The sequence below is a fragment of the Piliocolobus tephrosceles genome, chromosome 13, assembly GCF_002776525.5.
Source record: "Piliocolobus tephrosceles isolate RC106 chromosome 13, ASM277652v3, whole genome shotgun sequence".
Classification (NCBI taxonomy): domain Eukaryota; kingdom Metazoa; phylum Chordata; class Mammalia; order Primates; family Cercopithecidae; genus Piliocolobus; species Piliocolobus tephrosceles.
In genome coordinates this window covers 64,518,193-64,540,485 of record NC_045446.1, presented here as the reverse complement: position 1 = coordinate 64,540,485, position 22,293 = coordinate 64,518,193, and the positions used below count along the sequence as shown (strand labels likewise).

The 22,293-nt window shown below is 37.6% G+C and overlaps 1 protein-coding gene across 2 annotated transcripts in view; it reads left to right on the top strand.

Annotated features, from left to right (window-relative positions):
• Positions 1–22,293, top strand: part of PGM2L1 (phosphoglucomutase 2 like 1) — a 61,358-nt gene that overhangs the window by 24,655 nt on the left and 14,410 nt on the right. For both annotated transcript variants that reach the window (XM_023209409.2, XM_023209408.3), the window contains exons 3-9: positions 1,516–1,622; positions 2,312–2,396; positions 4,915–4,998; positions 14,929–15,122; positions 18,536–18,725; positions 19,041–19,138; positions 20,162–20,342. In XM_023209409.2, the coding sequence (XP_023065177.1) occupies positions 1,516–1,622; positions 2,312–2,396; positions 4,915–4,998; positions 14,929–15,122; positions 18,536–18,725; positions 19,041–19,138; positions 20,162–20,342 (939 nt within the window). The remainder of the gene's footprint in view (positions 1–1,515; positions 1,623–2,311; positions 2,397–4,914; positions 4,999–14,928; positions 15,123–18,535; positions 18,726–19,040; positions 19,139–20,161; positions 20,343–22,293) is intronic.

Sequence of the window (22,293 nt, the reverse complement as noted above, 5' to 3'; positions counted from 1 at the left end):
GGAATGACGGGATGGTTGGATAGGTAGGATACCTGCCCCTTCCTCACCCACCCCTCCCCCTGTTCCTCAACCAGAGATGCTTTAGTTCATTATTTTCTTACACATTTAGTCTTTTCATATGCTTTCATTCTAAGTGAAGATTTCTTGACTTTACAAAAAGGGGTAGGGGAGGTGTTTGAAAAGCAATTTCTACAGAAGTGCACATTTTCACTGGATTTGGGATTCCATTGTGTGAAGTGGAAAAGCCGGATGGAATCTGATTCTTAAGCCCTAGCCCTTTTCAGACTCTATTAGATTGGTGCAAAAGTAATTGAGGTTTTGGTCATTTTTTTAATGGCAAAAACTACAATTACTTTTCCACCAACCTAAAAATATACAGAAATAAGATGCATTCTGATAGCAGAGATTAATATGAGGGTCTGTGAGGTTTTAGGAGAGTATCATCATTAGAAATAAGTTGTTGAATCTAGCTAATATACTAAGCATGCACTCACTCATAGCTTATAGGTTGGGAAAATTAATTGTACTTGAGAAACTCAAGCACCACAAGTCACTGCGGCTTTGTTTGGTGCTACCACATACTTATTTAGCAGTGCCTGCCATATAATAGGTCTTCAATAAATCAGTATAACTTAGTTTGGCCTTAGGCAAGACATTACATGGAGCTTTAATCTTATTGTCTCCTCTTCTTAAAAGACATACTGAAAGAGACCAAGTTAGAAATAGTGTCTGCATTGCTTTCTTTTCAGGGTGTTAGGATTAAATGTCCCATCTTTTATGTGGAACTCATTTTAAAGGACTATAATAATATAAAATGTTAAAATGCTATTTTTAGATATTAAAGTATTTATTAAACTTAACAAATCATTCGTAAGGTAGTTAAATGGTTTTAGTTTGTCATTGTGATGTTTTCAATATGAAATACTTTATTTCATTTTTTTGTCATCCATGACTGCACATTTTTCTAGTCTATGGTATTATTTTTCTGTGAGATTTTAAAACCAAAGAATTACAAATGGGATCAACCATCACAAGAAATGTTCTAGTGAAGACCTGTGTTGCTGATTAAAAATGTTTGCATCATAAATAGGTCAAATCTTTTGGTTAACTTCAATCATATGATCTAGCAAGGATTTAAGACAATTAAAATTCTGTTCTCTAGAGCCTTCAGACAAGAAACAATTTATGTTGGCTCTTCTAATCTTTTTTTTTTAGCTTATTGATGCTCATGTTTCTTCTGCTTTTCCTAATGTTTTACTTATTGTATTGGATTTAGTGGTTACTAAATCGGTATTTCCATGGTATTAAATGTGTCTGAAAATCCAGGATATGTTTGTCATCTTACATTTCTGGATTGAACAGTATTGCTCCCACACTGGTAAGCATGGGCATAAAGGCAGAAGCCACTTCCCTAGCAGCCAGTCAGCTGCACAGCAAACATAAAAATAAGAGATTCTGAGTCATATGAAATGCAGGCCTCCATTAGGACTAATCTTTTGTGTTTATTTGCTTCAGGGGATGTACAAATACCTTGAGAGATGTTTCTCAGACTTCAAGCAGAGAGGCTTTGTGGTTGGGTATGACACTCGGGGTCAAGTAACTAGCAGCTGCAGCAGCCAGAGGTACAGAGTTAATTGTTTCAAAGATTAAGTTGAAATAGAATAAAACATATTAAAAATTTTTTTGTCCAGTAGTAGGATTTCTGAAACAGTAAACTATCAGATAGAAATGTGATCACATGCTAATATTTACTTTAGAGCTGAAATAGAAGAAAAAGTGTTTCAAAGAAAAGCTTTAGATTTACAGAAAGAAGTAAAAATTTAAAATATTTAGAGTTCATATTTAGAATGACATCATAGCTTATAACTTTAGTATTTTGGCAAAGGCACTAGGTAGTAGTAATTATGTAGCTTATATTCTCATTATATGCCTATTAGATTAGTTTTAGGGTGTTTTTTCGGGGTAATAATGCATATTGAGTTTATCAAAGTCTCATATCACTTTTTCCATTCTTTTTGCCTTTTATAAATTTTATTTCTTAGTAAAAGAGCCATCAAAAGATGAATAAGGGAAAAAGAGGAAATTGAAATATCAATTCTATTAGTTGTTAAACTCTTTTTTTAAAAAAAAGTCTTATTTATTTAAAATTTTCCAATTAGGGCATGAAGTTTAAATAATCAGTTATTATAAGAATAGGCTATATTAGGCTACTATTTATTCAGACTAATTATAATATGAAACATCTATGTGGAAGGTTGGTTTTTAAAAAGTATGGTAGGCAAAGGACTAAATGAAATCTCCCTTTTTTTAGGCTTGCTAAACTCACTGCTGCAGTCTTGCTGGCCAAAGATGTTCCTGTGTACCTTTTCTCAAGATATGTTCCTACACCTTTTGTAGTAAGTGTGTTGCGTTGGTGATCATATAGCTTGCTGCTCTTGAAAATATTTCTTAAATCAACTAGGATTCAAATCTTTTTTGTGCATGTAGTTCTGTGTTGAGTAATATAAGGGACCAATGGAAGAAAAACAAATTTTGCTTTAAGTTTATTTTCATTCAACAGACATTTGTTCAACTTAGCTGAGAACTTGATCTATAAACGTTGACAAGTCTACAGTTATAGTGGAATATTTTAGTATCTTCTTTCAGAAATTGATTCATTGGGCAGACAAAAATGATGAAGGATAGATTTGAATACATTGTTAGCTGACTTGATCTGGGTGTGTGTGTGTATGTGTGTAAAAATTCTCTATTGTGTGATGATAGGATTTACATTATTATTAAGCAGAATCACAGTCCCAGCAAATGCCAAAGAGCTGCTTATCAAGCCATATACCTGGACCCCAATGCAATAAAATCAGAAATAAAAAAGCCCATAAATCCTCCCCTGTTTGGAATTTTAAAAACACATTCATAAACTATTCATGGATTAAGGAAGATAACATAATGCAGATTAGAAATGACAGGCAGTCCTTGCTTTGCACAGAGTGTGGGGGCTATTAAGACAGTTGTACAAGCCAAAACCATGCCAAGTGATCTTTTCTTTTTCTTTTCTTTTTTTTTTGTTATACTTTAAGTTCTATGGTACATGTGCACAACGTGCAGGTTTGTTACATATGTATACATGTGCCATGTTGGTTTATCACGGCACTATTCACAATAGCAAAGACTTGGAACCAACCCAAATGTCCATCAATGATAGACTGGATTAAGAAAATGCCAAATGATCTTAATCATCAATGAGAAAAATTGTGACTGTTCCATGACCTTTAATTTTTTTTTTTTTTTTTTTTTTTTGCCACAACATTAAAAACACTCTTACTCTTGGGTAAAAATGTATAGGAAAAAGAAAAAACTATGGTAAAACTAATGTTTATTTAGTACATTGTAATTTAAAACATTAAGAAACATTGATAACTAAAATACTTTATTTCTTTGTAAAAAGAACTTATCAGAAGGCTGGGGGTGATGGCTCATGCCTATAATCCCAGCACTTTGGAAGGCCAAGGCAGGTGGATCACCTGAGGTCAGGAGTTTCAGACCAGCCTGACCAACACAGTGGAACACGACCTCTACTAAAAATACAAAAATTAGCCAGGCGTGGTGGCGCATGCCTGTAATCCCAGCTACTCAGGAGGCTGAGGCACGAGAATTGCTTGAACCTGAGAGGCAGAGGTTGCAGTGAGCTGAGATTGTGCCACTGAACTCCAGCCTGGACAACAGAGCAAGACTCCGTCTCAATCAATCAATCAATAAAACTTATCAGGAGATAAACAGAGCTTACTTCTTGTGATTATAATTTATTTATATTACAAGCAAGCATCTTGATCTGTACCTTGGCAAATTGTTAATATACCTTTCTGAGTTTGGATACACGTCCAGCATCTTATCCTTTGTTGATTTCAATCTTGTGAAATATCTCAGGGAGTTCCTTTAATGTGAAGGTTTCTTTGTTGGTGTCACTTCTTCTGGGACATCTTCATCCTTCTCATCACAGCCTCGTTCCTCATTTAATCCATGTGTTCCCCTTCACTACACTTCCCTGGTAGTATGTCTAAAGTCTCTTGAATGGCAGCAGTGTCAGCATTCCCACTTATTTTTTCTATAACTTCATTTATGTTCAATTCAAATTTCCCTCTATTATTACTCCTTTGTGTTTATTTGCTGCACTTTCACCTTTGTTGGCTAATTCCTACTTTCCATTATCCATTTTTGTACACTGTCATATGGGTCTATTACTGGGAGAAAAGGAGGCAATAGAGCCACATGTTTTGCAGTTTGTGTGAGCGCTAAATAACAGATGCTCAGTGACCAATCACTGACACCCTTTTAAAGAGTGACATGATTGATCACTCATCATGATGTGGCTCTGTTATAAATGTAGGGATGTGTGGACTGAAGAGCTGGAAGCCAAGTGTGTACTTGATGCAGTTAGGGTTAATATTACCATGGTAAATGAAATTTGAACATGTTGTTGGGAGACTGGAGCTATTTAACAAAAGCATAGTATCAGTAATTCATGTATAGGAACTGAGCAAAGCAAGGACTGCCTGTAGGTATTTAAAAGTGAGCAATAATGAAAACAATACGTAGTAAAAGTTTTGGGTTTTAACTAAAGCCCTACTTAGAGGGAAATGTATAGCCTTAATGAATATATAAGGAAAAAAAGATTTTAAAATAATGAGTTGGCTTTCACTTAACATGTTTGTGCTAAAACAGAAGAAATCCAAAAAAGTAAAAGGAAGGAAATCTTATAATAAAGGTGTAAGGAAAAATCAAGTAAATAGAAAATAAAGAGGGTATTAACAAAAGCAATATCATACTATAATGCTTTTCCTGTCATTTAATCAAAGTTATTGTCATGTCAAATGTGTAAATAGCTAGGAAGCAAAACGGAACTATGGTGTTATTTTTCAGCCATATGCAGTTCAGAAGCTCAAAGCAGTTGCAGGTGTGATGATTACTGCCTCTCACAACCGCAAGGAAGACAATGGATACAAGGTAAACCTTGGACTCCTGACCTTTGTTTATCTTATAGGTCATCTTTTTTATTCAGATAATATGTGCTGAGTATGTTTTCTATACTGGAGAGCAGAGCTGGACATTGGGAACAGAAAGTTAAAAACACTGAGGCTGGTCCTCAAAGAATGTGTATCCCTTATGGCATTTATTACTTCTCAATGTGTACAATTACAAAAATCTCTTCTTTAGTTCTTTTATTTCTAATTGTCCTTGATTTCTCTATCCCTTCCTAAATCCATCCTCTCTACCATTTCATAAAGTCACATTGCAGCAAGAACTTGAAAAATAAGTGGGAGTTTTCAACAACAGAGCCAGAGGAATGGTACCTTATCCTCACTCTCCTCTCCCTCTGACTTTCTGCTGGAGCTCCTTGTTGGCCACAGGATTCCACTTGATGGGTCAGCCTCTGTGGCAGAAAGCAGAGTGGAGAAGGGTGAAAAGTGGCTCTGGAGGGGAAATAGAAGAATGCAGCACAGTATTGAACCACCATTTGGGGCTTCTGAGTGGGTGATAAGCCTGCGTTCCTATAGGTAGTTGGATATATAGACTTGTAGCTCAGGGGAGAAATCTGGACTTAAGTTATAGAGTTTTGGGTCACCACACATGTTAGAGCAAAATTAGCACTTGCTATGTTGGAGGAGCTAGAGAACAGAGGGGAGCAGCGATATGACTGGAATGCAGTGAGCACAGGAAGGGAAGGAATGAAGAAACAAGCAGGAGGCAGATTATGCAGACTTATAAGCTCCAAGGCAAGGGGGTTGGGTTTTATCAAAAGAATAAAAAGCCACTGAAGAACTTTAAGCAGGAAAGTTTATGTTCTAAGGGATTATCTGTCTGCTTCGTGGAGGATGGATTGCAGGGAGAACAATGGAAGCAGGGAAGAGACCAGTTAGGATGCTTTGGTTCAGACAGAAGACAACAATGGTTTAGAATGGTGATTGGTAGAGGACATGGGCAGAGGTAAACATATTCAACCTCTATTTTAGACACAGCATCTGTAGAACCTGTTAGTAGATTAAATGTTAGGGAAAGGAATTCTTGGTTTTTGTTTGGGTGAGTGGTAATGTTAATTTACAGAGATAAGAGATTGAAGGAGGACCACTCTTAGGTGTATATGTTATGGGGTAATCAAGAACTCTGTTCTAGATACACTAATTTTGAGGTGCCTGTTAGAGGTGTCTGTTAGAGGGTCCTGATTCCTCCATAGCATTTACACCTAAGAGTGGTCCTCCTTCAGTGCAGTGGTATGATCACTGTAGCCTCAAACTCCTGAACTCAGGGGGTTCTCCAGCCTCAGCCTCTCATGTAGCTGGGGCTACAGGTGTGTACCAGTTGACTGCCTTTTTTTTTCTTCCTCCCTCTCTCCCTCTCTTCCTTCTCTTTCTCTTTCTTTCTTTTTTTATTTATTTATTTTTATTTTTTAAGACAAGGTCTTGCTCTGTCACCAAGGCTGGAGTGCAGTGGCGCAATCACAGCTCACTGCAGCCTCAACCTTCCAAGTTCAAGCAATCCTCCTGCCTCAGCCTCCTAACCACAGGCATGAGTCACCATACCCAGCTAATTTTTTATATCTAGTAGAGACAGGATCTTGCTATGTTGCCCAGGCTGTGGGTCTAGTTTCTTTATGATGAATTATCTTATTTATTTGACCCTCCTCACCCCCATCCCCTAAATATAAGTTCGTAGGTAGAGAGACTTAGTCTGCCTTGATATTCATTGCTATTGAACATATTTGGCACATAGTGGACCCTCAAATATTTTTTCTCCTTAATATGTAAGCACAAGGTTAAAAAGTTAAACAGTAAAAAGTATCTGTCCCATCTCTGTCCCCTAGTACTCTTTCTCAGAAGCAAATACTGTTTCCAGTTTTCATTTCTGTTTAGGGATAGTCCACACATATATAAACATATATGTGTTTGTCACTTCCCCATCTTTTTCCCCATAAATGGTAGGGTACTATATAATAGTGTTCTGTGCCTTGCTGATTTCACACAACAATATGTCTTACAGACTGTCTTTTTCTTTCTCCCTCTCCCTTCCCCTCTTCTCGTTCTATGTGTATGTATGTGTATATATGTATATACATGTATATATACACACATATAGATGTACATATACATACATACATGTGTATATATAGTCAATATGTATATTTTAACCTGTGCTTGTATATTAAGGAAAAAATATATATGTATGTGTGTGTGTTTGTATATGTATATATTTGTATATGTGACATTGTATTTTTTGGAGAGCCCGGGGGAGGAGAGGGCTCCTCTGTCAGAGAGTGCAGTGAACTGTGATCACACCACTGCACTCCAGCCTGGGCTACAGAGTGAAACTCTGTTTCAAAAAAGAAAAAAAAAAAAACAAAGATGAATGTGGAAGAATGTTTATTGTGGCACTGTTTATACATAGCAGAAGATCAGAAGCAAATGAAATGTTCATCAATAGAGGATTGATTACATAAATTATGATTCATCTATATAGATTTTTAAAGATGAATGAAGCAGATATACATATGTATGAATGGCATGAATATATACATATACGGATGATATGAATATATATATGCATGAATGTATATGCTTTATTCATAAAATTAATTTCATCTATGCATTTTTTAATGTGACTACTAGAAAATTTTAAATTTTATATGTGGCTTGCATTTGTGGTGCACATACTTCTTTAGGGCACTGCTGATCTATACGATAGATTTTTAGAGGTGAAACTTTGGGGTTTTTGTGTTTTTGTGTTTGTTTTTTGAGATGGAGACTCGCTCTGTCACCCAAGCTGGAGTGCAGTGGCACAATCTCGGCTCACTGCAACCTTCACCTCCGAGGTTCAAGCTATTCTCCTGCCTCAGCCTCCTGGGTAGCTGGTACTACAGGCGTGCACCACCACACCTAGCTAATTTTTGTATTTTTAGTAGAGACAGGATTTTGCCATGTTGGCCAGGCTGGTCTTGAACCCCTGGCCTCAAGTGATCCTCCTGCCCCCGCCTCCCAGAATGCTGTGAGCCACTGTGCCTGGCCTCGAGGTGAAACTTTTGGATCAAAGGGAATATGCAAAGAAAGTTTGGCATTCCCTATTCAAGGTGGTCGTGCCATTTAATAACCTCATCAACAATATATGAGGGCCTTTATCCTTTATCTTCCATGATTGTATCATCAAAGCTTTTAATCTTTGCCAATCAGATGGGTGGAAATGTTATTTTTAATCTGTACCTGTCTTATGAGTGAGATTGAGTGTCTTTTCATGTATTTATAAGATATTTGTGTTTTCCTTTCTGAGAAGTCTGTTAAAGGATTCTTTTTTAACAAACTTTATTTTGTAGAGCTGTTTTAGATTCACAGCAAAATTCAGCAGAGGGTTCAGAGATTTCCCATGTACCCACTTGTCCCCACATATGCATTAACAACATCCCCCACCAGAGTGGTACATTTGATGAGCCTACATTGACATGTCAGTATCACCCAAAGCCCATAGTTTATGTTAGGGTTCATTCTTCATTTGTACATTCTTTGGGTTTTGACAAATGAATAATGACACACGTATCCACCATTATAGTTTCATACAGAGTATTTCCATTGCCTCCAGAATTCTCCGTGTTGTGCCTGTTCATCCATTTCTCCTCTTTAACCCCTGGCAAACACTGATCTTTACTGTCCCCACAGTTTTGCCTTTTCCAGAGTGTCATATTGTTGGAATATACAATATATAGCCTTTTTAGATTGGCTTCTTTCACATAGTAATTCCCTCCATGTCTTTTCATGGCTGGATAGCTCATTTCTTTTTTAGCACAGAAGAAGAATATTCCATTGTCTGGATGTACCACAGTTTATTTCCCCATTCACCTACTGAAGAACATCATAGATTCTTCCAAGTTTTGGCAATTATGAATAAAGCTGCTATAAACATTTGTGTGCACATTTTTGTATGGACATAAGTCTTCATTCCTGTGAGTAAATACCAAGGAGTGTGAGTGCTGAATCGTATGACAAGAGTATGTTTCGTTTTGTAAGAAACTGCCAAACTGTCTCTAAAGTGGCTATTTAAATCCCCACCAGCAATGAATGAGAGCTTCTGTTGCTCCACATCCTTGCCAGCATTTGCTATTGTCAGTGTTCTGGATTTTGGCCATTCTAATAGGTGTGCAGTAGTATCTCATTGTTGTTTTAATTTCCATTTTTCTGATGACATACGATGTGAAACATGTTTTCATATGCTTCTTTGCCATCTGTGTATTCTTTCTGGTGAAGTGTCTGTTTTGCTTTCTTATTGTTGAGTTTTAAGAATTCTTTATATATTTTGGATAACAGTCCTTTTTCAGATATATCTTTCGCAAATATTTCTCCCGGTCCGGCTTGTCTTTTTATTCACTTGGCAGTGCCTTTTGCAGAGCAGAAAATTTTATTTTCATTTTAAATCCAGCTTATCAATTCTTTCTTTCATGGATCATACCTTTGGTGGTGTACCTAAAAATTTATTGCCAGCTGGGCGCCGTGGTTCACGCCCTGTAATCCCAGCACTTTGGGAGGCCAAGGCGGGTGGATCGCCTGAGGTCAGGAGTTTGAGACCAGCCTGGTTAACATGGTGAAACCCCGTCTCTACTAAAAATACAAATAAAAAAAAAAAAAAAAAAGAGTAGCTGGGCATGGTGGCAGGTACCTGTAATCCCAGCTACTCGGGAGGCTGAGGCAGCAGAATCGCTTGAACCTGGGAGGCAGAGGTTGCAGTGAGCCAAGACTGTGCCATTGCACTCCAGCCTGGGCAACAAGAGTGAAACTCCATCTGAAAAAAAAAAATAGTTATTGCCAAACCCAAGATCCTCTAGACTTCCTCTCATCATATCTTCTAGGAGTTTTATAGTTTTGCATCTGTTAATCTATTTGCTCATTATTCTTTTGCTGTTTCTTATTGATTTATGGGAACTCTTTCCATGTAAAAAGCAGCTCTTGGCCATCTGTTTTGCAGACATTTCCTCCCAGTCCTCTTGACTTTATTTATGTTATTTTTCCATGCATGATATTATGGTATTTTTCCCATTTGAAAGCAAAGTTATTTTGGCATTTTTATTGGTATCATATTTTATTTATATATTAATTTAGAGAGCTTCGATATTTTAATAATTGAGTCTCCCTATTCAAGAATAGGGTGTGTCTTTCTATTCTTTCAAGACTTCTTTTAGATTCTTTAGTAGCATTTTAAACATTTTTTAAGATAATTAAATCATTTATTGATTACATATGATAATGGATGAAACACAAGCTTCATTCCCATTTATATTTTATCTGGTAACATTATTCATTTTAGATATATTGCATAGAATGTGTCAACAATCATTTTTATAACCAATCATTCCATGATTTTGCTTGGGTAATCCCTTTTAATGGTGAAGTTCAGGTCACAACAGTAACTGTAAGTTCAACTACACCAAGGTTTCTGAAGACAATGATTTCTCTACCCAAGCAAGTTGTATATAAACTCCAAATAGAACCTGGCATCACTCTGAAGGAATTCTAACTTCACACCGTTGGGGAAATTTACCAAGATGGCTTCAGAGTAGACTAACTTTACACAGCACATTAAAAAAAAGAGAGACACATTTATTCAGCATCATGATCAGACTATTACATTTAGCAATCAATAGCATGGGTGCCAAAAAAAAAAAAAAAATCCGTATTAAAACTCTTTGTTGGAATGCTTTGCACTTTCCACAGAACAGGAACTAAAATAACTTGTTATACAATTTGTCACAAATACAGTCCTCGAGTTTTTTGCCCATACACATGAATATTTGTCTGAAACATGTCTTCTTTGTCAGAGTTAGGCCCTGCCACCACTGTGCTTGGCTGAGTTCACAGATCTGTTGTAACCTGTAGCTTCCCTGTCACTTCTCTGACTCTCCTCTCATGCTAAGCTTTGTTTCCTGGCAGTAATTAAAATCTTCTGCCACTGCCAAGCTACTGTTGCTACTGGAACCACCATAGCCACCTTGGTTTCATAATTAGTAAAGTATTGGCCTCCACCACCATAGGGGCCAGGGCTTCTGTCTCCAAAGTTTCCTCCCTTCGTGGGTCCAATTTTTTTTTTTTTTTTTTTTTGAGATGGAATCTCACTCTGTTGTCCAGGCTAGAGTGTAGTGGTGCGAGTTCAGCTCACTGCAAGCTCCGCCTCCCGGGTTCAAGCAATTCTCCTGCCTCAGCCTCCCGAGTAGCTGGGACTATAGGCACCTGCCACCATGCCCGGCTAATTTTTGTATTTTTCGTAGAGATGGGGTTTTGTCATGTTGGCCAGGCTGCCCTCGAACTCCTGACCTCAGGTGATCCACCCACCTTAGCCTCCCAAAGTGCTGGGATTACAGGCATGAGCCACCACACCTGGCCGGGTCCAAAATTTGAAGACTGATTGTTGTAATTGCCAAAGTCCATTGTAACTTCCACCACCTCCAAAATTGCTTCCATCATTACCAAATCCGTTATAGCCATCCCCACTGCCACCATATCCACCACCGCCATGGCTGCCAACAAAGCCACCAAAACCATTGAAGTTTCCTCCACAACCAAAGTTGTCCTTCCCACCGAAACCACCTCCACGACCACCACCAAAGTTTCGAGAGCCACTTCGACCTCTTTGGCTGGATGAAGCACTAGCCATCTCTTGCTTTGACAGGGCTTTCCTAACTTCACAGTTGTGGCCATTCACAGTATAGTATTTCTGAATGACAAATCTTATCCATGGAGTCATGGTCATCAAAGGTTACAAAGACAAGCCCCTTTTCTTGCCACTACCTCGGTCAGTCATGATTACAGTCGCTTCATTTTTTCCCATACTGTTCAAAATAATCTCTTAGGTGATGTTCTTCAGTGTCTTCTTTAATGCTGCCAACAAATGTCTTTTTCACAGTTAAGTGGGCGCCTGGTCTTTGAGAATTTTCTCTTGAGACAGCTCTCTTTGGTTCCACAACTCTTCCATCCACCTTGTGTGGCCTTGCATTCATGGCTGCATCCACCTTCTCCACAGTGGCATATGTGACAAAACAAAGCCCTTGGAGCACTTGGTATTAGGGTCTCTCATTACCATGCAGTCCGTGAGCATTCTCCATTGCTCAAATGGCTCCTCAGGCTCTCATCAGTTATTTCAAAACTCAACTCTCCAAGGAAGAGCTTCCTCGGCTGTTCAGGCTTTTTAGGAGACTCTGACTTAGATATGATGGCAGGGAAGAGAGACTTTAATGATGCTTCCTCAGCAGCGTCCACAGGCAGAAAGGAGTAAGCTGACCTAAACGTTTTTTTAAACTAGATTTTTCAGATTTCTTTTTTTTTTTTTTTGAGACGGAGTCTCGCTCTGTCGCCCAGGCTGGAGTGCAGTGGCTGGATCTCGGCTCACTGCAAGCTCCACCTCCCGGGTTTATGCCATTCTCCTGCCTCAGCCTCCCGAGTAGCTGGGACTACAGGCGCCCGCCACCTCACCCGGCTAGATTTTTGAATTTTTTTTAGTAGAGACGGAGTTTCACTGTGTTGGCCAGGATGGTCTCGATCTCCTGACCTCGTGATCCGCCCGTCTCGGCCTCCCAAAGTGCTGGGATTACAGGCTTGAGTCACCGCGCTTTTTTAACGTTTATTCCTGGACGTATTTTGGTGCATAAATTTTTATGTTACTATATCAGATAGGGATGCTTTCTGGTGCAGATTAAGTAAAACCAGCAAAAGTGGCTTAAGCTGATAGAAGCTCATTTCTCTCACGTAACAAAACGTCCAGGAGTAGGTGGCCACAGGCATGGTTCTGTAGCTCCATGATGTCAGGCCTTGTGTCTTGTAGTTTTTCTGGCCTTACCCTCAAGCATGGTCATCACATGGTGGTTGCTGTACCTCCAGGCATCACGTCCACAGACAAGGCAAGGAGAAGGGGACCGGGAGGAAGAACAGGACTTTTTTTTTTCTTATGTTTTATAAATTTTCACGTGAGCTTTCAGGACTTACGGAGATAATCTTTTTTATGGCTTGAAATGTGGGAGCATCCCTCCAGAACAGTTTTGTTTGTTTTAAGCATTCTGGGTTTTTTGTTTGTTTTAAAAATTCTGCTAGAACCTCAAGGGTTTCACTGACTGGGGACAGTTTCTGTGTTAATTTATTGTTTCTCATCCTAAAATAATTGAAGTGCAGACCTTGGATTTGAAAATTTTTTTAATTACCCAGAACCCAAGAAGAGACACGCTTCCTCACGATCTCTATGTGAAATGCTTCAACGATGCCATTTTTATTTGGGAGTCTCAGTTCCAACTCCCTACCTTGCACGTGGGCATTACAACCCAAGAACCAGATAAATGGACAGTTCTCAAACCCCAAGTAACCACAATCTCAGTCCCACAGGCTTATCATTCTGCTTTTTAATTCTTTTTCTCTCACTGCCTAGAGTTGTCCCTTTCCACTTGTGGATTATGCTATGCATTTAAGATAATGTTTTTTCTCTTTTATATAGCATTTTGAAGTGTTTATAGAACACAGATTTTTAGGTCATCTGGTCAATCATATTCTTTGCATAGAGATTAGTACATAGTACAGATTCAAATGTATTCTTCTTTCCTTCATTCAGGATGCAATAGAGGGGATTTGTGTCCTATACATGGTGGAAGTCACCATAGATGTTCTCTAACCTTCCAAATTTGAAATCCTATAAATTAATAGAATTACATTTTCATGCTTTTTTGGTAACTGTTCCTAATGTCTTTTTTTTTTTTTTTTTTTTTTTTTTTGAGACGGAGTCTCACTCTGTTGCCCGGGCTGGAGTGCTGTGGCCGGATCTCAGCTCACTGCAAGCTCTGCCTCCCGGGTTCACGCCATTCTCCTGCCTCAGCCTCCCGGGTAGCTGGGACTACAGGCGCCGCCACCTCGCCCGGCTAGTTTTTTGTATTTTTAGTAGAGACGGGGTTTCACCATGTTAGCCAGGATGGTCTCGATCTCCTGACCTCGTGATCCGCCCGTCTCGGCCTCCCAAAGTGCTGGGATTACAGGCTTGAGCCACCGCGCCCGGCCTGTTCCTAATGTCTTATTGATCAGGCTATTTGACAAACTGAAAACTCGTTGAAATTTATATGGATAATTAACATGTTAATTGTTAATAAACTATATTTGGTATGATATAAATTCTACTTTATAATAGAAAGATGACTTTTTTCTATATCATATAACTACTTTATAATGAGTTAAATAGTATCAAGTTTTAAGGAATATTCTATGGTTTCTTGGATTATCTTTAGTAGATAGTTACAGGTTTAAGAGTATAATTGGACACTATGGCATATGCATATTATAATGTTATCATAATAATTAGGCCTGCTTGCGTTTTACTCATATTGTTATTAAGGTATACTTCTAAAAGAAAATCATATGTAATCATTTGATTGAAGAATCCCTGTAGAGTAATTACTATCTATATCTTTTAATATTTGTTAAATTAGTCCTATGTTGACATTTTTTGCTTGATCAATTTGATATGCTTTTTTTTTTTTTTCTTTTTTTTTTGAGACGGAGTCTCGCTCTGTAGCCCAGGCTGGAGTGCAGTAGGACAATCTCGGCTCACTGCAAGCTCTGCCTCCCAGGTTCACACTATTCTCCTGCCTCAGCCTCCTCAGTAGCTGGGACTACAGGCGCACACAACCACACCTGGCTAATTTTTTGTATTTTTGGTAGAGACGGCGTTTCACCGTATTAGCCAGGATGGTCTTTATCTCCTGACCTCATGGTCTGTCTGCTTCAGCCTCCCAAAGTGCTGGGATTACAGACGTGAGCCATGACACCCGGCCTCAATTTGATATGCTTTTTAGTAAAGCTGAAGATCTCTACTATAGGTAAGAAAAGATCTGACAAGCATTTTAAGTGATTATGGTTATATTTACTTATCATCTAGGTTTACTGGGAAACCGGTGCTCAGATCACGTCACCTCATGATAAAGAAATTCTAAAATGTATAGAAGAATGTGTGGAACCCTGGAATGGTTCCTGGAATGATAATTTAGTGGATACCAGCCCGCTGAAGAGAGACCCTCTGCAGGATATTTGCAGGAGATACATGGAAGATCTGAAAAAGATCTGTTTTTACAGGTATCCAAGTGGGAATATCAGATAATACTACTTTAGAATAATGTTAGCAAATGAGGAGAAGAAAAAGTGATACAAAGTGTTGTCTATTTATTAGGCTGGTCTTGAACTCCTGACCTCAGGTGATCCGCCTGCCTCAGCCTCCCAAAGTGCTGGGATTACAGGTGTGAGCCACCATGCCCAGCCTAGAGTTTCTTTCAGGAGTAGTGAGAATATTCTAAAGTTGATCATAGTCATGGTTGACCAACTCTATGAATGTAGTGACAGCCATTGAATTGCACACTTTAAATGGGTGAATTATATGGTATATGAATTACATCTCAATAAAGCTGTTAAACAAGTTATACTTAAATGTATGTATTTCCTCTATGTTAGATAAGTATATTTCCTTTAAGATTTTATTTTTCCTTAACCATTTCCATATTTCCATAATTATCTCTGTAACTCTTCTGTAAATAGCTAACACTATTGCTAGGAAGAATCCTGGCTGGCTGAGTGTATTTTTCCTATCCTACAAAATAATTTTAGCTTTTTCTCAACTTTATTTTAATTTCAAAAATGTACCCTTCAAGCTATCAATTGTTTGCTTCTCCATCTAAAATGATAAGTGGACAGTAATACTAGCTAAATGCTACCAGCTCTAATCACTCTAAAAAGAATTGATTCCTTTTTTACCCTTTCTGTCTTTTCTTATTTATATTTTTGTTTTTTAAAGAGTATATGGGCAAAAGCAAATTAACAAGTGAACTATTTATGAAGCTGAAGGCATAATTACACAGAGAAGAATTATTTCAAGTGACTTTACAGTTATTGACTATACATTTCTAGTGGGATATGTCCTAAGGATAAAGAACTACAAAGAAACCTCAAATTGTATTTGATAGCTGTACTGTTAGTGGTAATATTGATGGTTTTACAGATGTGGATATAAATAAATATATAGATAGACATACATATATATTATAAAACAAATGGATAACTATGTTAATGTCACTAGGATCTAAGATTTTAGTTTAAGAGAAGCAAATGTAAAATCAAATAAAATAATTTTAAAATTACAATTTTAAATTTGAATTTGAAATATGTTTTATTTACCTAAAATGCTAAAATACTAGTTCTGTTACTAATAAGGCCTATGCCTACCCCTAGAGCCCAGATTGTGGTTTCTAAATACCACGTCCTAGTAAAAGGAACCACGGCTTATTGGAGAAATTGATTCTCATCAAGGACTGGGGCAGAAAATGTACTAAATGAGCCTGAGATAGCTTTGTTTTCCTTGCCATAAAGCAGGCTAGCTTTCAGAGATACTGGGATCATATCAAAAGGATCTAGGAGCCAACTTGAAGGGACTCCCACTGACCAAATATTGGATAGTTGGGCATCAAAAAGAATAATCACCTTAATGAATTAAAACATTAAACATAAAAAGCCTGTGACTGTTAGTAATACTAAAAAAGCTCTTTATTGGTCACCTTTGGGAGTTGCTGGACTGAAAATCACTCATGCTGAAATTTGATAAATTCTAAATTTTCTTTCTGAAAATTGATAAATGTTTGAAACTTTATCTTAATTTGTTCTGCATTTTCTATGTGAACTGAATGTTAGGGCTAATCAAATGGTTGATAAAGAATCATTATTTTTAAAAGAAAAATCCAATAAATGCAGAAAGAATAATAGAATTTTCAAAATCACTATGTTGTGACCTCTAATAAATAATGTATCTAAGTAATTCTCATCAAGGGGTGCTAAGACCCATACGTGAAATGTTGATGGGAAATTTTTTGATGGAAGGATTAGGCTGACACTGGTGAATCTTAGTTTAACAGCATTAAAAGTAGAGTAGAAATTGTGTGCTTCCAGCTGTGAGTCAATAGAAAATACACAGCACCTATTCTTGCCCAAAGAATTGAAAGTGAATCTAATGTAACTTCTAAATGCAGCTGCCTATTTACAGAAAAAATAGGATAGAGGAGCATGTTAATACCAAAAGGTTGCAGTCTACATACTGGAGATACGGGAACTTCTACAGGACAAATAGGCCAGTTTCTTCAATAAATGACATTCGGGTTGGGGAAGGAAGGAAGGAACATTTATAGATTAAAAGAGACTTGAGAGGCATAGCAATCAAATTATATGGAACCTCGTTCAAGTCCTGCTTCAAGTAAAACAACTGTTAAAAGTATTTTTGAGACACTTGGGGAAAATTTGAACACAGATAGGGTATTAGAGGAAAGAAATTATTGTTGATTTTGTTAGATGTAATAATGATAATATGGTTATGTTTTTAAATGCTAAAGCATTTTCATGTAAAGTAATACGTCTTGAATAAATGAGACTAGATTGACAGACTATGGAAACATATTGAAGTGAGGTCATGGTTATATGATGTTAGATATTCTGTCTTCCTAGGCGTATGTTTGAAAATTGTCATAACATTTTATTTTTATTATTTGTCTTATAATAAATTTTATTTTTCATGGGGAATGGTTAGTAAATGGGAAGTTAGGATGTAGAAAGTTTTGCTGTGGAAAAGACCAAAGAAACAGAGTCTAGATGCTAGTGGAAATGATGCTGGTGAGAAAGGATTATCCACGTACTAAAGTTCTCAAGTGAGAATACATGGGGACCAGAGCAGAAGTAGAGGGGTTGACCTTTGATACAAAGAATGCTTCCTCATTATTATCAGATGGAAGAAGGAAAAAATATGGGTTGTCGGTTTGGTGTGGGGTGATTAGGAAGTTCCCGTCAAATAGCTCTGTGTCTCAATGATGTATGAGGTGAAGGGGGAGGAAAGGAATAAGAAGAGAAAAGAGAAGAGAAGGTACTAATTAAGTCACCATCTTGGAGAGTGAAAAATAAGCTTTTGGGGTAACAAAGTATGATTGCCTGGCAGCATTGAGTATGCATTCAGAATGAAGCTGTTCAGTCCTTTTGTGAGATTTATTCTAGCAATATTCAACTATTTTGGTGCAAGCCTGGAAAAGGTACACGTTTGGGCTCAACAAGGTTTGGGGTATTGGATGGTCAAAGTACCCAGAGTGACATATAAGAAGGTGAGTGTAATTAGGTACCTTGCAATCTAAACTGGAAGTGAAGAAACGGGGGGTCTACTGGCGAGTGAGAAAGACCAGTTAGAAAGTATTTATGATGGTCTGGTGAGATAAAATACTTATTTAGATGATACTAGCTTAGCTTGTTCAGGGTATTGGCACAGCATATGGTAGGCAGCTGTCCAAGTCAGGAAGTTGAGCCACAAAGGGAGAATGCTGTTGAAGTAAAACCCTTGATCTTTAAGTTAATACTCTTCATTTGTTGTTTGAATATCTTAGACCTCTGCTGAAGGCTTTACTCGCATTTTTCAGAATTTGATGGTTTAAGATTTGTGATCATGATCTTATGTTGATTTTCCTTTACAGGGAGTTAAACTCGAAGACCACCTTGAAATTTGTGCACACGTCTTTTCATGGGGTCGGACATGACTATGTGCAGTTGGCTTTTAAAGTGTTTGGTTTTAAGCCTCCAATTCCAGTACCAGAACAAAAAGATCCTGATCCAGACTTTTCTACTGTTAAATGTCCAAATCCTGAAGAAGGAGAATCTGTGCTGGTATTTTTTTTAGTATTTAAATTATTATTAGTTTATTAAACCATCAGAATAGGTAGAACTCATTGACAATTCAAAGATTACTTACAAAAGCAGAAAGGACTGTAGTTTACATCTTTTAATTGTATTGGAGTCATAGGCTGTGTTTTGTTTGAAATGTCTATGGTGGGTGTCCCTACTTTTGGCTTCTTATTTTAAACTTAGCTGAATTCTATGCCTTCTAAAATTCCTATCACTAACACTGTGCCTACATACAGGAGCATTAACATTGAATTTAGGTTCTTCAGTACAATCCAGCTTTTTGGGTCACTGTTTCAGGAACTTTCCCTGAGACTGGCAGAGAAAGAAAATGCCCGGATAGTGCTAGCCACAGATCCTGATGCAGACAGACTGGCAGCAGCAGAACTTCAGGAGAAGTATGTTATTTGATTAAAAGCTTGAACTTTGAAAAGCAATGTATTTTAAGTCTTACAGGCTCTTTGAAAATAATGAAAAGATAAGAAAAGAACACAAATCTCCTGTAAACCTGTTATCCAGAAATAACCACCTAAGTTGATACTTTGACAATTCTTTCCTGTCTTTTTAGTTGAAATATTTAAAGATGTATTTGTTTTTATTAAATTATGATCATAGTTTTACATCTTGATTATTTTCCACTTCAATTGTACAAAATGCTTCAAAAAATGCTTACAGTATAAGCTTTTTTCCCTGACTTTATATATTATTTGAAAATATTAATTTTTACAAAGACATAATATCCCAACAGATCACTTTATGATGTAGTTATTTCTTAACCTTGTTTTTTCCTTTTTTTTTTTTTTTTTTTTTTGAGACAAGAGTTTCACTCTTGTTGCTTAGGCTGGAGTGCAATGGTACTATCTTGGCTCACTGCAATCTCTGCCTCCCAGGTTCAAGCAATTCTTCTGCCTCAGCCTCCCAAGTAGCTGAGACTACAGGCATGCGCCGCCACACTAATTTTGTATTTTTAGTAGAGACAGGGTTTCGCCATGTTGGTCAGGGTGGGCTCGAACTCCTGACCTCAGGTGATCCTCCCACCTTGGCCTCCCAAAGTGCTGCGATTACAGGCATGAGCCACCCATTTCCTAATCTTAGTCCTCTGGGCTGCTATGTATTTTTACCATTATAATGTGACAAATGTCCTTACCTAGAATGTATTAATTATTTATCATAATTTATTCTCTCATTAAGTAAAAAATAAATGTAATGATATAATAATTTTCCAAAAGATGTCGTACCATTCCTACTGTAAAATCACCCCTGGTCAGTTAGAAAAGAAGTAGTAATAAATGTTTTCTCAAAAATCCCATATGATAGTTTTTGATTTTTCCTAACTGAAAGATGGTAATTTGTAGGCCTTGGAGTCAAGAAGTTTTAATGAGAAGAAAGGTCTTGACATTGCATTTTCCTTCTCTCTACAGTGGTTGTTGGAAAGTTTTCACAGGGAATGAGTTGGCAGCTTTGTTTGGGTGGTGGATGTTTGATTGCTGGAAGAAAAATAAATCAAGAAATGCTGATGTGAAGAACGTTTATATGTTAGCCACCACAGTCTCTTCTAAAATTTTGAAGGCAATTGCACTTAAAGAAGGATTTCATTTTGAAGTAAGAATCGATAATATCTGTGTGCTACTTTTAAAAGCCTATTTCTGTATGTTAAAGACATCTCCCCACCAAAACTGACCTTCATTGATTTCATTTGTAATTCCCTTATTTTTCTAATTCTGTTAACACTTATTCAGTCTTTTTTGATAATTTAGACACCTTGAGCCAAAATTCATCCAGTCCTGTATATGAATTTCTGGTACTAAGATGAGATATTCTTTAAAAAATACATTAATACTTATTATTCCATACAACAAATATCTGGTTTTCAGACAGGGAAAATCTAGCTCCTGGTGACCCCATCAGTAACTTAGACTTCTCTCCAAAAAGTTGTGGGTGTCATCAACCCCTTGTTTAGGCTCTTCAAGCATGGTCTTTAGGAACTTCAAGTAGTCTTCTAAATTGCATAGTAAGACCCAATGATCCTACATCCAAAAAAACAAGCAGTGGCTCTCTGTCAGTCCAGATCATTAACCTTATGAACTTAAGACCCTTAAGCTGACCATTTTGGCAGCTATGGGAACTAAGTTGCTTTTTCTCTGCCATCTTTGCCAAATATCAGTGAAAATGTCCCTGGGCATTTTTCTTGAGCCATAGTCAGGCTACAGGTCTTAATACCAATTGACTGAGTAAAAGAAAATTGTACCTGGCTATATGAAATAGAGCTTTCAACTTCATACTTTCTAAAACGCAAATAGCAAAATAGAAGATACTGAAAGTTTATTCACGCCTAAGATTTTGATGTTTTCCTAGTTTATATCTATAGCAAGAAAAAGTATAATGGGCACAAAAGAGAAAAAAGAACAATTCTAAAGACCACTATTATAATTTTATTTGCTTGGTTTTGTTGTAGCAGGGAGGTTTTGACATTTTTATTTTTACTTTTCAGTAAGGAGGTAGAAAGGTGAATTAGGAAACAAGTTAGTAATGGTGAGCTTTGGTGTTAGGGTGTATCACATACTCTTTCTGTTGACTCTAAAACAGATTGTGTCTTTAAAGTGAACAGTAGCTCATTAGATGAAAAGTCCTCAAATCTAATTATTTAAAGAAGTACTTAGTAACTGTCTTGGTGGTTTTATTAATAGTTAGGACACAGTGTTATGAGAAGGTACACTTGGTTCAAATTTATGTTATGCTAAAAGTGCATCACTAAAAAGCTTCATGACCTTTGATTGATTACTCAGGGAGAGTAAATCCACCAACCTTCATAGGCACTCTTATATTAGTGGTTATAATATAGCTTAAAGGACAGTTTCTGAGAAGCAGAAACTTGAAATTGAATCTTGACTCCATCTTTTATATGCAGTATAATTTTGGGCAGATTGACTTACCTTTCGAGCCTGTGTTTCAGCGATAATGTTCGTAAGCATTAAAAAAAAGATAATGGGCTTTGGGAGGCTGAGGCTTGAAGATCACAAGGTCAAGAGATCGAGACCATTCTGGCTAACATGGTGAAACCCTGTCTCTACTAAAAATACAAAAAATTAGCCAGGCATGGTGGCGGGCGCCTGTAGTCCCAGCTACTTGGGAGGCTGAGGCAGGAGAATTGGCGTGAACCCAAGAGGCAGAGCTTGCAGTGAGCCGGGATCTCATCACTACACTCCAGCCTGGGTGACAGAGCTAGACTCCGTCTCAAAAAAAAAAAAAAAGATAATGGGGCTGGGTGTGGTGGCTCACTCCTGTAATCCTAGCACTTTGGGAGACCGAGGCAGGTGGATCACAAGATCAGGAGTTCAAGACCAGTCTGACCAACATGATGAAACCCCATCTCTACTAAAAATACCAAAATTAGCTGGGCATGGTGGTGCGCCTGTAATACCAGCTACTCAGGAGGCTGAGACAGGAAAATCGCTTGAACCTGGGAGATGGAGGTTGCAGTGAGCCGAGATTGCACCACTGCACTCCAGCCTGGGTGATACAGCAAGACTCTGTCTCAAAAAAAAAAGATAAT